Here is a 10,957-nt window from a genome sequence, read left to right as displayed (position 1 = left end):
GGTCCCGAGCGGGGAGACACTGCAAGCCTTTCGCTCTGTCCCTTTGGTTCGTTTTCCTTTTGTTTACATGACACTGTATTTCTGGGAGAGCCCTCCAGACAGCACCCCCGGCAGCAGGGACTCGCCTCACCGTGCCATTTCGCAGTATCACACTTTTTTTATCATTGCTTTGTATTGTAGTAATCAATACGCGCAGTATATGTTGAATGTATATTAATATACTTTGCTATTATTTCTGTTTTTTGGAAATGTCAGAAGTATTTTTTTTTTCTTCCTCATTTATGTTGGACTAAAAAAGAAAAAAAAGAAAAAAAAAGTTTGGGTAAATCTTCAGTCCATTTTTTTGTGGGTCACTTGCAACTAGTCAATTAGTTGGACAGTGGGATCATGACAAATAAAACCATGATGATGATCTTCCCCCCCGTCTCCTGTTTGCCTTGTTGCTCAACTGCCGCCTGCGGAGGCGGAACAGCCCCCGGGGCGCTCGGGGGGCGAAAGCTCAAGGGGCAGCTGCCCTACAGCCACCCTGTCCCCAGAGCTGTCACCTCCTCAGCGGTGCCTGGGGGTGACTCATGGTGTGGGGGACACCGGGGGGCTGCGGGGGTTTCTCTCTCAACCCCACCGAGGGTTCCCGAGGAGCTCCTGCGTGTCCCCAGGGAGCTTTGTGCCCCCCAATTTCTCACCTGGTGTGAGTCTGGGGTCCTTCCGGCCCTTTTCCCTGCCCAGTTTGGCCACTGAGAGCCCACTCTGAGCCCCGGGAGCGCTGCGGAGCCCCCCGCTCTGCCCCTGGGGGACGCTGGCACAGCTGGGTCCTCCCCCCTCCCGCCGGGGGCAGGGGGATGGGGATCACACCCCTCTTCTCCAGCACCTCCTTCTGAATCTGAGTAGGGGGGAAGGTGTGAAGCTGGGGAGGAGATCCCGGGGAAGGGAGCTGGGTCTCCATTGAGCCAGCCTGGCCACGGGGAGCTGGGGCTGGGCTGAAGCTGGGGGGCACCGAGCACCAAAACCAGGCAAGGCTTTGAGCCCCCTGGTCTGGCGGGAGGTGTCAGGGCAGGGGGGGCTGGAACTGGATGGTCTTGAAGGTCCCTTCCAACCCAAACCATCCCGTGATTCCACGCTTGCTCCTCTGCAGCTTCCCCTGGCAATAACCAGCCCCTCTGTCTGCCTCTGTGCCCCCCCCCTCCCCAGCCCTGTGTGCTCAGCTCCTCTGGGTCCCTGCGTTGGTGGCAGTGGGGGGGGGCAGCCCCTTGGTTCGGCTGGGGTTTGGGCTGAGGGGGGCTTTTGGGCTGGTTGGTGGCCAGGCCGGGGGCTGGGGCTGCTCCAAGGCTTTCGCACCGGGAAAAGGGGGGTGATGGCAGCGGTGAGGGTCCCACCGCGGTGGCGAGCGGAGGGGTCCCGGGTACAAGGGGCCAAATCCCGGCGGGTATAAGCCCTGTCCCCGGGCTACCGGCCAACCCCCGGGGGCTGCCGAGAGGAATCTGCCAGCAGGAATCTGGGTCAGCGGGAGCGTAAACAGGCTCCTTGGCGGCCAGCGGCGTCCCGCCGGGAGCTCCTGTTTGCTCGCCGCCCCGGCCAACCCGGCGCTCCTCGGCGCTGGCTCGCACCAGGCGATCCTTGAACTCTCCTCGCCACATCGCCGGGGAGCCATCATCTCCCGGGCTGACGGCGCTGGCTTATCTCCGCCGGGAACTGCCCCCCTCCCGCATAAATACCGGCGGCGGGGAAGCCGCCGGCTCAGACGGGACGATCGGCAGCGCAGCAGCAGCGAGGAGAGAGCCGGTAAGAGCCCCGCGCTGCTCCAAGGGCTCCCGAGCCCCCGCCACGCCGGAGTCCCGGGAGCCTCGCCGGCGGGGACCCCCGGTGCCGGGGAGGGGGGCTCAGTTCCCGTCGGGGCCGACTTTGCTGGGGGCTTCCCTCACCCGACTCTCTTCGCTTTGCCCCCAGATTTCAGCGCCGAGATGAGAGCCGTGGTGGTGGCCCTCGCCCTTCTCTGCCTGACGGGTAGGTCCCGACGGGGACGGGGTGACAAACCCCCGGGGGAACGGAGCAGGACGGGGCAGCCCAGCCCGCAGCGAGCGCCGCTGGAACCTCCTGCCTCCCGACGCGCCCCAAAAGCCCGGCTGCAGCCAAACGGCTTCACCGGTCCCTTCCCCGGTAGCCACGGCTGGGGCTGAACCCGCCGCCGTCCTGCCGGGCACCGTGTCCTGAGCCGAGCTCCTCTCCCCGCAGGCACCCAGGCCCGTTACTTCTGGCAGCACGATGAGCCCCAGGCGCCCCTGGACCGCCTCAAGGACATGGTGGAAGTCTACCTGGAGACGGTGAAGGCCAGCGGCAAGGAAGCCATCGCCCAGCTGGAGTCCTCCGCTGTGGGCAAACAGCTGGAGTGAGTGTTGGGGGCAGCGTGTGATGGGGGATTGGAGGGCGGGGGGTACCCGGGGGGGCCTTTCCTGACCTCCCCCCGCTCCCCGCAGCCTGAAACTGAGCGACAACCTGGACACGCTGGGCGCCGCCGCCGCCAAGCTGCGGGAGGACATGGCCCCTTACTACAAGGAGGTGCGGGAGATGTGGCTGAAGGACACGGAGGCCCTGCGCCAGGAGCTCAGCAAGGACCTGGAGGAGGTGAAGCAGAAGATCCGGCCCTTCCTGGACCAGTTCTCGGCCAAGTGGACGGAGGAGCTGGAGCAGTACCGCCAGCGCCTGGCCCCCGTGGCCCAGGAGCTGAAGGAGCTGACCAAGCAGAAGGTGGAGCTGATGCAGGAGAGGCTGACCCCCGTGGCCGAGGAGGCGCGGGACCGGCTGCGCGGGCACGTGGAGGAGCTGCGCAAGAACCTGGCGCCCTACAGCGACGAGCTGAGGCAGAAGCTGAGCCAGAAGCTGGAGGAGATCCGGGAGAAGGGCATCCCCCAGGCCGCCGAGTACCAGGCTAAGATGGTGGAGCACCTCAGCAACCTGCGCGAGAAGGTGACCCCCCTGCTGCAGGACTTCAAGGAGCGCCTCACCCCCTACGCCGAGAACCTCAAGACCCGCTTCATCACCCTCCTGGATGACCTCCAGAAGAGCGTGGCCTAAGCCGCCGGCCGGCGCAGCCAGGGACTGACCCCGGCCACGCCCCCTGCCCCTGCCCGGGCTGCTTCACCCCCGGGGGGGGCGCTCCAGGGATGGGCCAGGGGAGCCCCGGGCCAGGCCAACCCCGGGGCGTCTTCCCTGGGGACCCCCTTCCTCCCCTCCCGCCGCCTCCCCTCCCCGAACCGGGGTCGGTCTCCGCTTTGCCTTCCTTTTGTCAAATAAACATCACTTAAGTTATTGGAGCCCGCTCAGTCTTTGCAGTGGATGCTGGAGGGGGGGTCCAGGGGGCGCTGCTGTGGGCAGGGGGTGCTGGGGACACTCGGGGGGACACGGGGGGGTGTCAGGGTGGGTGCCCCAAGCCCTCCCCAGTGCTGAGCTGCAGTTGGGCTTGATCTCAAGGGTGTGCAGAAGCTGGATCCCCCCCACCTCCTTCTTGCCCCCCACCCTGGCCACGTACATGTGGCTTGGAGTCCCAGCACCCCGGCACGGCCACTGCCAGCCCTGGTTGGGGGGGTCCCTCCCAGCCCTTCCTCACCCCGCACTCCTCCTCGCAGCCCCCCCAGTGATGCTGCCACAGCCCTCTCTCCTTCAGCGCCGCTTTATTGCAAGAACCGTGACAGCAGGGGAGGGGGGGGGTCCAGGGGGGGGACCCCCAGCCCGGATGGACCCCTGTGGGGGCTACGCGGCCGGCATTTGCTTCCAGAGCTCCTGCACCTTCTCCTTCAGCCAGCCCAGCCGCTGCTTCGCCAGGTCAGCGCTCTCCGCCAGCCATCGCCTGCGAAGGGCAAGGGGGTGGTTGTGGTGGTGGTGGGGGCTCAGCACTGGCTCCCCCCGCGGGGAGCAGGGCAGTGGGCTAGCGGGAGGGCGCGGGGGGCAACCTGGCCTGCTGAGCCACCTCCGACTCCTGCACCCTGCTGAAGGCGTTCTTGGCCATGGCCGTGGCTTTCTGGGCGTACTCCTGCACCTTCCGCAGCAGCGCCTCCGGCTCCCCCGGCGTGTCGGCCCCTGCGAGCACAAGCCCCGTGGGAGCTGGGGGGACGGGGCCAGGGGGCTGTGCCCCCCCCCAGGCCTGAGCCCCGTCCCCCTGAGCCCCGTCCCCCTCCTCCTGCACCGGCCCTTACGTGCTCCCGCTGCCAGGACGGCCATGCAGACAAGTGCCAGCAGGAGTGACGCCTTCATGGCTGGGGAGAGAGCAAAGCACGTGGTGTGGGGGGCAGGCGGGGGGTCCCACATGTCTGTGGGGGTCCCGACCCCCACTCCATCCCTTTCCCTTGCCGGGGGCTGCCCCACTCACCTGCGGCGGGCTCTGCTGGGAGGGGGCGGCCCCGGGATCCCACTTTATACCCTCCCCACCGCCGGCGCCGGGGGTGTTCGTGCAAAGGTCAGGGGCGGTGGGGGCTGCCGGGGAGGGGGCCCGGCTGCAGAGAGCGGCCCCACGGCCAGGGTGGCTGCGGAGGGGCCTGCCCCCCGCCAGGAGTTGGGAAATCCTCCAGCAACCGAGCTGCAGGGAGCTTTGCGTGGGAGCACATGTGTGTGCATGCCTGTACACGCGTGTTCACGCCGGTGTGCTTGCCGCCAGCCCGGTGCCCGTGCCGTGGGGCTGGCGTGGGCACACACGGCACGAGGGTGACATCCAGCGGCACTGGCCCCGGGTGCGATGCCATGGGGCTGGCGGTGCCACCCGGTAGGTGCGGGCGGGCGATACGTGCCCGGGTCCGGCCCTGGGGCACCACAAGGGCCCATAGAATCAGAACCACAGAACCCCATGGGGTTGGAAGGACCTCTGGAGATCATCTCCTCCAACCCCCTGCCAGAGTGGGTCCACCAGAGCAGGTCCCACAGGAACTTGTCCAGGTGGGTTTGAATGTCTCCAGAGAAGGAGACTCCACCACCTCCCTGGGCAGCCTCTGCCAGGGCTCTGCCACCCTCACAGGAAAGATGTTCCTCCTCATGTTTAGGTGGAACTTCTTATATTCAACTTTGTACACATTTCCTCTTGTCCTGTCCCTGGGCACCACTGAAAAAAGACCGGCCCCATCCTCCTGGCACCCACCCTTTCAGTATTTAGAAACATTGATCAGATCCCCCCTCACTTCTCTTCTCCAGACTAGAAAGACCCAAGTCCCTCAGCCTCTCCCCGTAGGCTCTTTGGACCTTGGCATCGCTGTCACCTGGCCGATCCCTGCCCGCGGTGTCCTTCGCCCCGGGTGACACATCACTGCCCATCTGCAGCCTGGAGCAGGTCCACCAGGGTGTAGGTGGCTGGGCCAGGGGCTGCATCCCTGGGGTGGTCCCCAGAGGCCGATGCCCACAGGTCCCAGCCCCAGGCAAGGGGACACCAGCACTGCCTGGGTGCAGCACCCCGCAGTTTTGGGGGGCTGGCTGTTCCTTGGGGCTGGGCTTCCTCCGGGAGCCTGTGCTGGAGGGAGCGATGCTGTCCTGCATGTGCTGTGCCATGTGTATCCCCCTGTATCCATCACAGCATCCCCCCCGAACCCATGTCCTGCTGCACCATGCATGCTGGGTACCACACACCCTGGGTACCACACACCCTGGGTACCACGCAGCTGGCACCGGCGGGGCCATGGCTGCACCCCATGGAGATGTGGAGCCAGTGTCATGGTGCATGGTCCCCTCTGCCCCACGGTCCTTGCCCCCCCAGGAGGGGCTCGGGCCATGCCTGTACCCCACAGAGATGTGAAACTCTCCACGGTCCCCTCTGCCCCAGGGTCCCTGCCCCCAGGAGGGGCTCAGTCCCCTAGGGACCCCTGTCCTCTCTCCACCCCGTCCCCTGTCACCCCGCCGGGAGCTGGCGGGGCTGCGGGTGATGTCAGGGCTGCGCGAGCGTCAGCCGCTTCCACGTCGCGACCTTGCTAAAGTCCAAGCCTGCCGTCTGTGTCACAGGCCTGCGTGGAAGCTGCTGAGGGTGCTGGGGCTGCATAAATAGCAGCCAGGAGCTCTCCGGGGACAGCAGAGACCCACAGCCAGGAGCTCTCTGGGGACAGCAGGGACCCACAGCCAGCAGCAGCACAGGTGAGTGGCTGCCTGGAGGGCTGAGGGGTCCATTACTGGTGGGGGGGAGCTGGGGGCTGCCATTCTCGGGGGCTCTCTTCACCTCCACTCTGTGCTCCCCCAGGCATCTCCCAGCGCTCAGGATGTCACCGAAGGCGGCCAGCCTTGTGCTGGTGCTCCTGGCCATCGCAGGTGAGGCAGCGTGTGGGTCCTCGGAGGGTGGTCCTGCCCTGGGGCAGGGGTGGGGAGCTGATGGGGGGTGGGAGCTGCTGCAGAGCGGGATTGCGATCCCGGCATCCTCTTGCAGGGACACGGGCTGATGTCAACCCGGACGAGGTGGCCAGCGTGCTCTGGAAGTACTTCACGGAGCTGGGCAGCAACGCCAAGGAGACGGTGGACCAGCTGCAGCAAGCCGAGCTCACCAAGCAGCTCAAGTGAGCAGAGACCCCGGGCTCCGGGGAGGCGGGGGGGACACGGCGGTGGCCAGGGTGGTGGGCATGCCATGGGTGCTGAGGGTGACATCCCCCTCCTTTCCCCAGCACCCTGCTGGAGAGCAACCTGAAGAGTGTCAACACCTACGCCGAGGACCTGCAGCGGCGGCTGGTGCCCTTCGCCACGGAGCTGCAGGCGCGGCTGGCGCAGGACTCGCAGCGGCTGAAGGAGCAGATCCGGCGGGAGCTGGCGGAGCTGCAGGCCAAGCTGGCCCCCTACGCTGACGAGGTCCACCAGCAGATCGGCACCAACATCCGCCAGCTGCAGGCCAAGATGAGCCCCTACGCCGAGGAGCTGCGGGAGCGGGTGGACCGCGGGGCCGGGGAGCTGCGGCGGGCGCTGGAGCCCTACGCCACCGAGCTGCGGGACCGGCTGCAGGACAATGCCGAGAGCGTCCAGGCCTCCCTCAGCCCTTACGCCGACCGGCTGCAGCAGCAGATTGACGGCGGGGTGGAGAGCCTGAAGGAGCGGCTGGCCCCCATGGCGGACGAGCTGAAGGCGCAGGTGGGGCAGAGCGTGGAGGAGCTGCGCAAGGGGCTCAGCCCCTACGCCCAGGAGGTGCAGGACGGCCTCAACCGCCAGCTGGAGAGCCTGACGGCACAGATGGAGCGGGCGGCGGAGGAGCTGCGCGCCCGCCTGGCCGCCAGCTCGGAGGAGCTGCGTGCCCAGCTCAGCCCGCTGGCCCAGGAGCTGCGGCAGGTGGCCAGCGGTGACGCCGAGAGCCTGCGGCAGCGCCTGGCCCCCCTGGCCCAGCAGCTGGACGAGCGCGTGGGGCAGACGGTGGAGGCTTTCCGGCAGCAGGCGGCCCCCTTCGGCGAGACCTTCGGGCGGCAGCTGGTGGAGAAGCTGGAGGAGATGCGGGGGAAGCTGGACTCGGGCGCCGCCGGCGTGGAGGACCACCTGGAGCTGCTGGAGAAGGAGGTGCGGGAGAAGGTGGCCGCCTTCCTCAGCACCGCCCGGCCACCAGCCAACTGAGCCCCCCTCCCCAAGTGCCTCAGTGACTATCCATCCCCCCCACACCATCAGATTTCACGGGCACTGCCCGTGGCAGAAATAAACTGTCCCCTTGTGATGCACGTGCTGGTCTGTGTCCCTTCTTCTCCACAGCATCCCTGCCCCGGGACGGGCCACCTGGGCCACCCGGGCCACCTGGTCTGAGGGGAGAGCATCACCCCTGAACTGGGGCACCAGGGCCCCCAGGGAGAGGGGGCACCGGAGGGGCCGGGTGGGTGGGGGTCTCCATCCCCAGCTACGGGTGCAGGTCTTGCTGGGGGGGCTGGAGGTGGGGGCGGCCGAGTGAGCCCATCAGCCAGCGTGGGCAACTCACAGCAACTCGGTGGCAACCAGGTGGCCCTGGAGGGGCAGACGGCCGAGCATCGCCACCGCAGCGGGGGCAGCTGCCGCCATGGGGGCCGGGTGCCTGCGGGCTGTGCTGGGGGGGTGATGGACCCCTCCTCCCCGCGGGGACCAGCCCCAGGCGCAGCAGGGGGAGGGCCCTCGTCCCCAGGAGCTTCCCAGCTCAGAGAGAAGCAGCAGGGACTGGAGCTGTGGCCGCAGCGAGCGCCCCGAGCCACCCTGCTGGTGGGTGCCCCATGAGGATCCCCCCCCAAAAGGATGGGGGACCCCTCCCACAGACGGGGGGATTTCCCTCGTGGGCTGCAGCAGCAGGAGCTGGGGGCTGGGAATGTGCCCGGGGCTCCTCGGGGCGGCCCCTGGACTTTGGTGCCAGGGGAGCGTTGGCCACAGCTCGGTGTTTCAGCCCTGCAGCGCCCTGGACTTTGCCCCCCCGGACCCCAGACCCCCCGGGGGAGGAGGGGGGGCAGCCGTGGCTCCCAGCAGGTCCCTGTTTGCCGAGTTGCCTCAGCGCAAACATTGCAGCGCTCGCCCGAGTTAAAAGCCTGGCGTCAGCAGCCCCCGCGCCGCCCCGGGACGGGGCCCCAGAGGGAAACAGTGACACTTCTTTCTTTTCCCCCAGGGGAGAAGCAACTTTAGAGGGGAACACGCCAAACCAGGGTGGGTTTTGGTATCCTGGTGGGGAGCGGGGCCGGCAGCCCCCAAGGAAGGTGCACTCTCTTCCCCGGGCCACTGTGCTCGTTTCGCCCTTCCCTGGCACGGCTGGAGCCGGACTCATTGTCCTGCACCCACCCTGGGGCTCTGGGCTTCCTTGCCCCCCAGTTTGGACTACAAGCCCCTGCGACAGGAGCCACCAGCCCATGTCCCCGTCCCCATCCTGCTGCTCTGTCCCCCTTCCCCACCCTGGCAGCCCCCGTCCACCGCTCCCAAGCTCGGCGGCCCCCTTCTCGTCCCGAGGAACCTGCAGCGAGGGTTTCCCCTTATCCCCGGGGAAAACACGTGCTGATCCAGCGGGAGGGCCTGGCCGGTGTTGGGGCAGCTCCGGGGCCAGATCTCTGCCCGGGGAGGGGCAGGGTGGCAGCCCCGAGGGGGTTAAGGCCGCCCAGCGTGGGGCAGGCGAAGGGGCGGCCGGTGGTGGACAGAGGACCGTGTCCATCCCTCCCCCCCAATGTCACCTCCCAGGAAGGTCCCGTGGAGCTCCACGTTGTGTTTACACGGCGTGAGGTCCAACAGGCCCTACCCCCGGGATGCACTGTGCCGCCCGCGCCCCTCGGCCTCCCCAGGACTATATAAAGGTGGCCACGGGGCTGGCTCCCAGCGGGAGGGACACGGGAGGCCACCGGGAGCCTGAGCTCTGCCTGAACCAGGTGGCACCTCCTGGGCATCTTCTTTGTGTTCCTGGGGACCCCGGGAGTGGGATCTTTTGGCGGGGGGGTGTGTGTGAAACTAACGCGCCCCGTTTCTCTCTCCCCGCAGCATGTCGGGCCGGCAGATCACGCCTCTGAAGGCCGCGCTTCTCCTGGCCCTCCTGGCCACCTTACCGGGTGGGTGGCGAGCCGGGGGAGCTGGCTGGGGAACGGGTGGGACGTGGGGTGAGTGGGGGGCGGGCAGCGCCATGGTTCCCCCCCCTCACTGATGGCTGCCCTCCTCCCCGCAGTGTCGCCGGCCGAGCCGGCACGGAGTGGGTTCTGGGAGTACCTCAGCCAGCTGACGAGTGACAAGGAGAGCCCGGAGCAGGGCCCGAGCAGCAAGCTGGGCAGGGACATCGTGTGAGTACACTGCTCCTGGGGACGGGGGGGCTCAGCTGCCCCCAGACCCACTGACACACACTGCCCCCCCAGTTCTCTTCCCCTGGGCATGGAAAAGCTCACGAGGGCCACCCTCAGGGGTGACAACAACTCGCAGCGGCCCCGTGGGGGGCACCCAGTGACCTCCTGTGCTGTCTCCTGCAGAAACCTGAAGGAGAACATCCAGGACGGGGTCAGCTACGTGGGGAACTTCCTGGAGAAGCTGGGGCCCCTCAACAGAGGCCTCCAGCCCCGGCTCTACCAGGACTCGGACAGCCTGCGGAAACTCATCCGGAAGGAGCTGGAGAGCCTGCGGGTGAAGCTGTCCCCCTACGTGGATGACGTCCACCAGAAGGTGGGGAAGCACCTGGAAGACCTTCGCTACCGGCTGCAGCCCTTCACGGAGGAGCTCCTGGACCAGGTGTCCCTCAAAGCCCGGGAGCTCCGGCGGCACCTCATGCCCAGCCGGGAGGCCACGGCCCAGCTCCTGGAGGGCGCGGATGAGGTGCAGAGGTTCATGGCTCATTACGCCGACAAGATTGCCCTCCACACCGACCAAGTGAAGGACATCTTCCAGCCCTACGCGGACAGGCTGGTGACCGAGATCCACCGCAATGTGGAGGAGCTGCACCGCAACGTTGTCCCGCACACCCGGGCCAGCCCGGAGAAGCTCAACCAGTACATCCAGGAGCTCTCCACCAAGCTGACCCAGAACGCCAGGGACCTCCACCAGAAGATCCAGAGGAACCTGGAGCAGCTCAAGGCCAAGCTGAGCCTCTACCCCGGCAGCCTCCAGCAGCAGCCGGCCTCCACGGAGGAGCTGGCCCGGGAGGTGCAGCGGCGGGTGGAGGAGTTCCGTAGGGACACATACATCCAGATCCAGGACTTCACCCGCGCCCTCGACCAGGAGACGGAGGAGATGAGGCTGAAGCTCTCCTCCTCCTCCTCCCGGCCCTCCCACCCGGGGGACCCCCAGGAGGGCCCTCCCGCCCTGGAGGACCTGCACGCCCGCCTCGACGCCCTCTGGAGGGACCTGGCGCACAGCCTGAGCGAGCGGGGCGGGGAGGCGCGCTGAGGGGGCGGCGGGGGGCAGCGGGGACGGGGCCGGCTCGGGCTGAACCGCAATAAAGGCGCCGCCATGGCGGACCCGGCCGGGCCTCGCCGCCTCCTCACATGATCCCCGCCCGCCCCACGTGATCCCGCGCCCGCCCCCCACGTGACCGCGCGGCGCGCAGGCGCGGCGGGGG

General features: G+C 67.7%; 4 protein-coding genes across 6 annotated transcripts; 3 read left to right on the top strand and 1 right to left on the bottom strand.

Moving 5' to 3' along the window:
• Positions 1-1,624: 1,624 nt before the first annotated feature.
• Positions 1,625-3,308, top strand: APOA1 (apolipoprotein A-I). The gene is made up of 4 exons (XM_014949603.1): positions 1,625-1,779; positions 1,945-2,001; positions 2,230-2,383; positions 2,472-3,308. Exons 2-4 carry the CDS (start codon positions 1,959-1,961, stop codon positions 3,067-3,069), a joined length of 795 nt encoding a protein of 264 aa, XP_014805089.1. The 5' UTR covers positions 1,625-1,779; positions 1,945-1,958; the 3' UTR covers positions 3,070-3,308.
• A 338-nt stretch (positions 3,309-3,646) lies between these two features.
• APOC3 (apolipoprotein C-III) lies at positions 3,647-4,423 on the bottom strand. Its single transcript, XM_014949549.1, has 4 exons — positions 4,361-4,423; positions 4,188-4,247; positions 3,945-4,071; positions 3,647-3,841 (listed from the first exon to the last, which is right to left on the bottom strand). Exons 2-4 carry the CDS (start codon positions 4,243-4,245, stop codon positions 3,745-3,747), a joined length of 282 nt encoding a protein of 93 aa, XP_014805035.1. The 5' UTR covers positions 4,246-4,247; positions 4,361-4,423; the 3' UTR covers positions 3,647-3,744.
• A 1,559-nt stretch (positions 4,424-5,982) lies between these two features.
• On the top strand, positions 5,983-7,646 carry APOA4 (apolipoprotein A-IV). Its single transcript, XM_014949540.1, has 4 exons — positions 5,983-6,099; positions 6,203-6,270; positions 6,386-6,512; positions 6,618-7,646. The coding sequence occupies exons 2-4, from the start codon at positions 6,222-6,224 to the stop codon at positions 7,543-7,545; spliced, it is 1,104 nt and encodes a 367-aa protein (XP_014805026.1). The 5' UTR covers positions 5,983-6,099; positions 6,203-6,221; the 3' UTR covers positions 7,546-7,646.
• Positions 7,647-8,495: 849 nt separating this feature from the next.
• On the top strand, positions 8,496-10,949 carry APOA5 (apolipoprotein A-V). 3 transcript variants are annotated; one of them, XM_014949536.1, is made up of 4 exons: positions 8,496-8,583; positions 9,400-9,467; positions 9,581-9,692; positions 9,876-10,949. In XM_014949536.1, exons 2-4 carry the CDS (start codon positions 9,401-9,403, stop codon positions 10,783-10,785), a joined length of 1,089 nt encoding a protein of 362 aa, XP_014805022.1. In that variant the 5' UTR covers positions 8,496-8,583; position 9,400; the 3' UTR covers positions 10,786-10,949. The 3 variants fall into 3 exon arrangements, with proteins under 3 accessions (XP_014805022.1, XP_014805023.1, XP_014805024.1); XM_014949538.1 differs by lacking the exon at positions 8,496-8,583 and adding an exon at positions 9,244-9,290; XM_014949537.1 differs by lacking the exon at positions 8,496-8,583 and having other exon boundaries at positions 9,236-9,467.
• The last annotated feature ends 8 nt before the right edge of the window (positions 10,950-10,957 follow it).

Source organism: Calidris pugnax, unplaced genomic scaffold, assembly GCF_001431845.1.
Source record: "Calidris pugnax isolate Ruff unplaced genomic scaffold, ASM143184v1 scaffold180, whole genome shotgun sequence".
Lineage (NCBI taxonomy): Eukaryota > Metazoa > Chordata > Aves > Charadriiformes > Scolopacidae > Calidris > Calidris pugnax.
The sequence above is the reverse complement of the archived record's forward strand: the minus strand, read 5'-3'. Positions and strand labels throughout refer to the sequence as shown.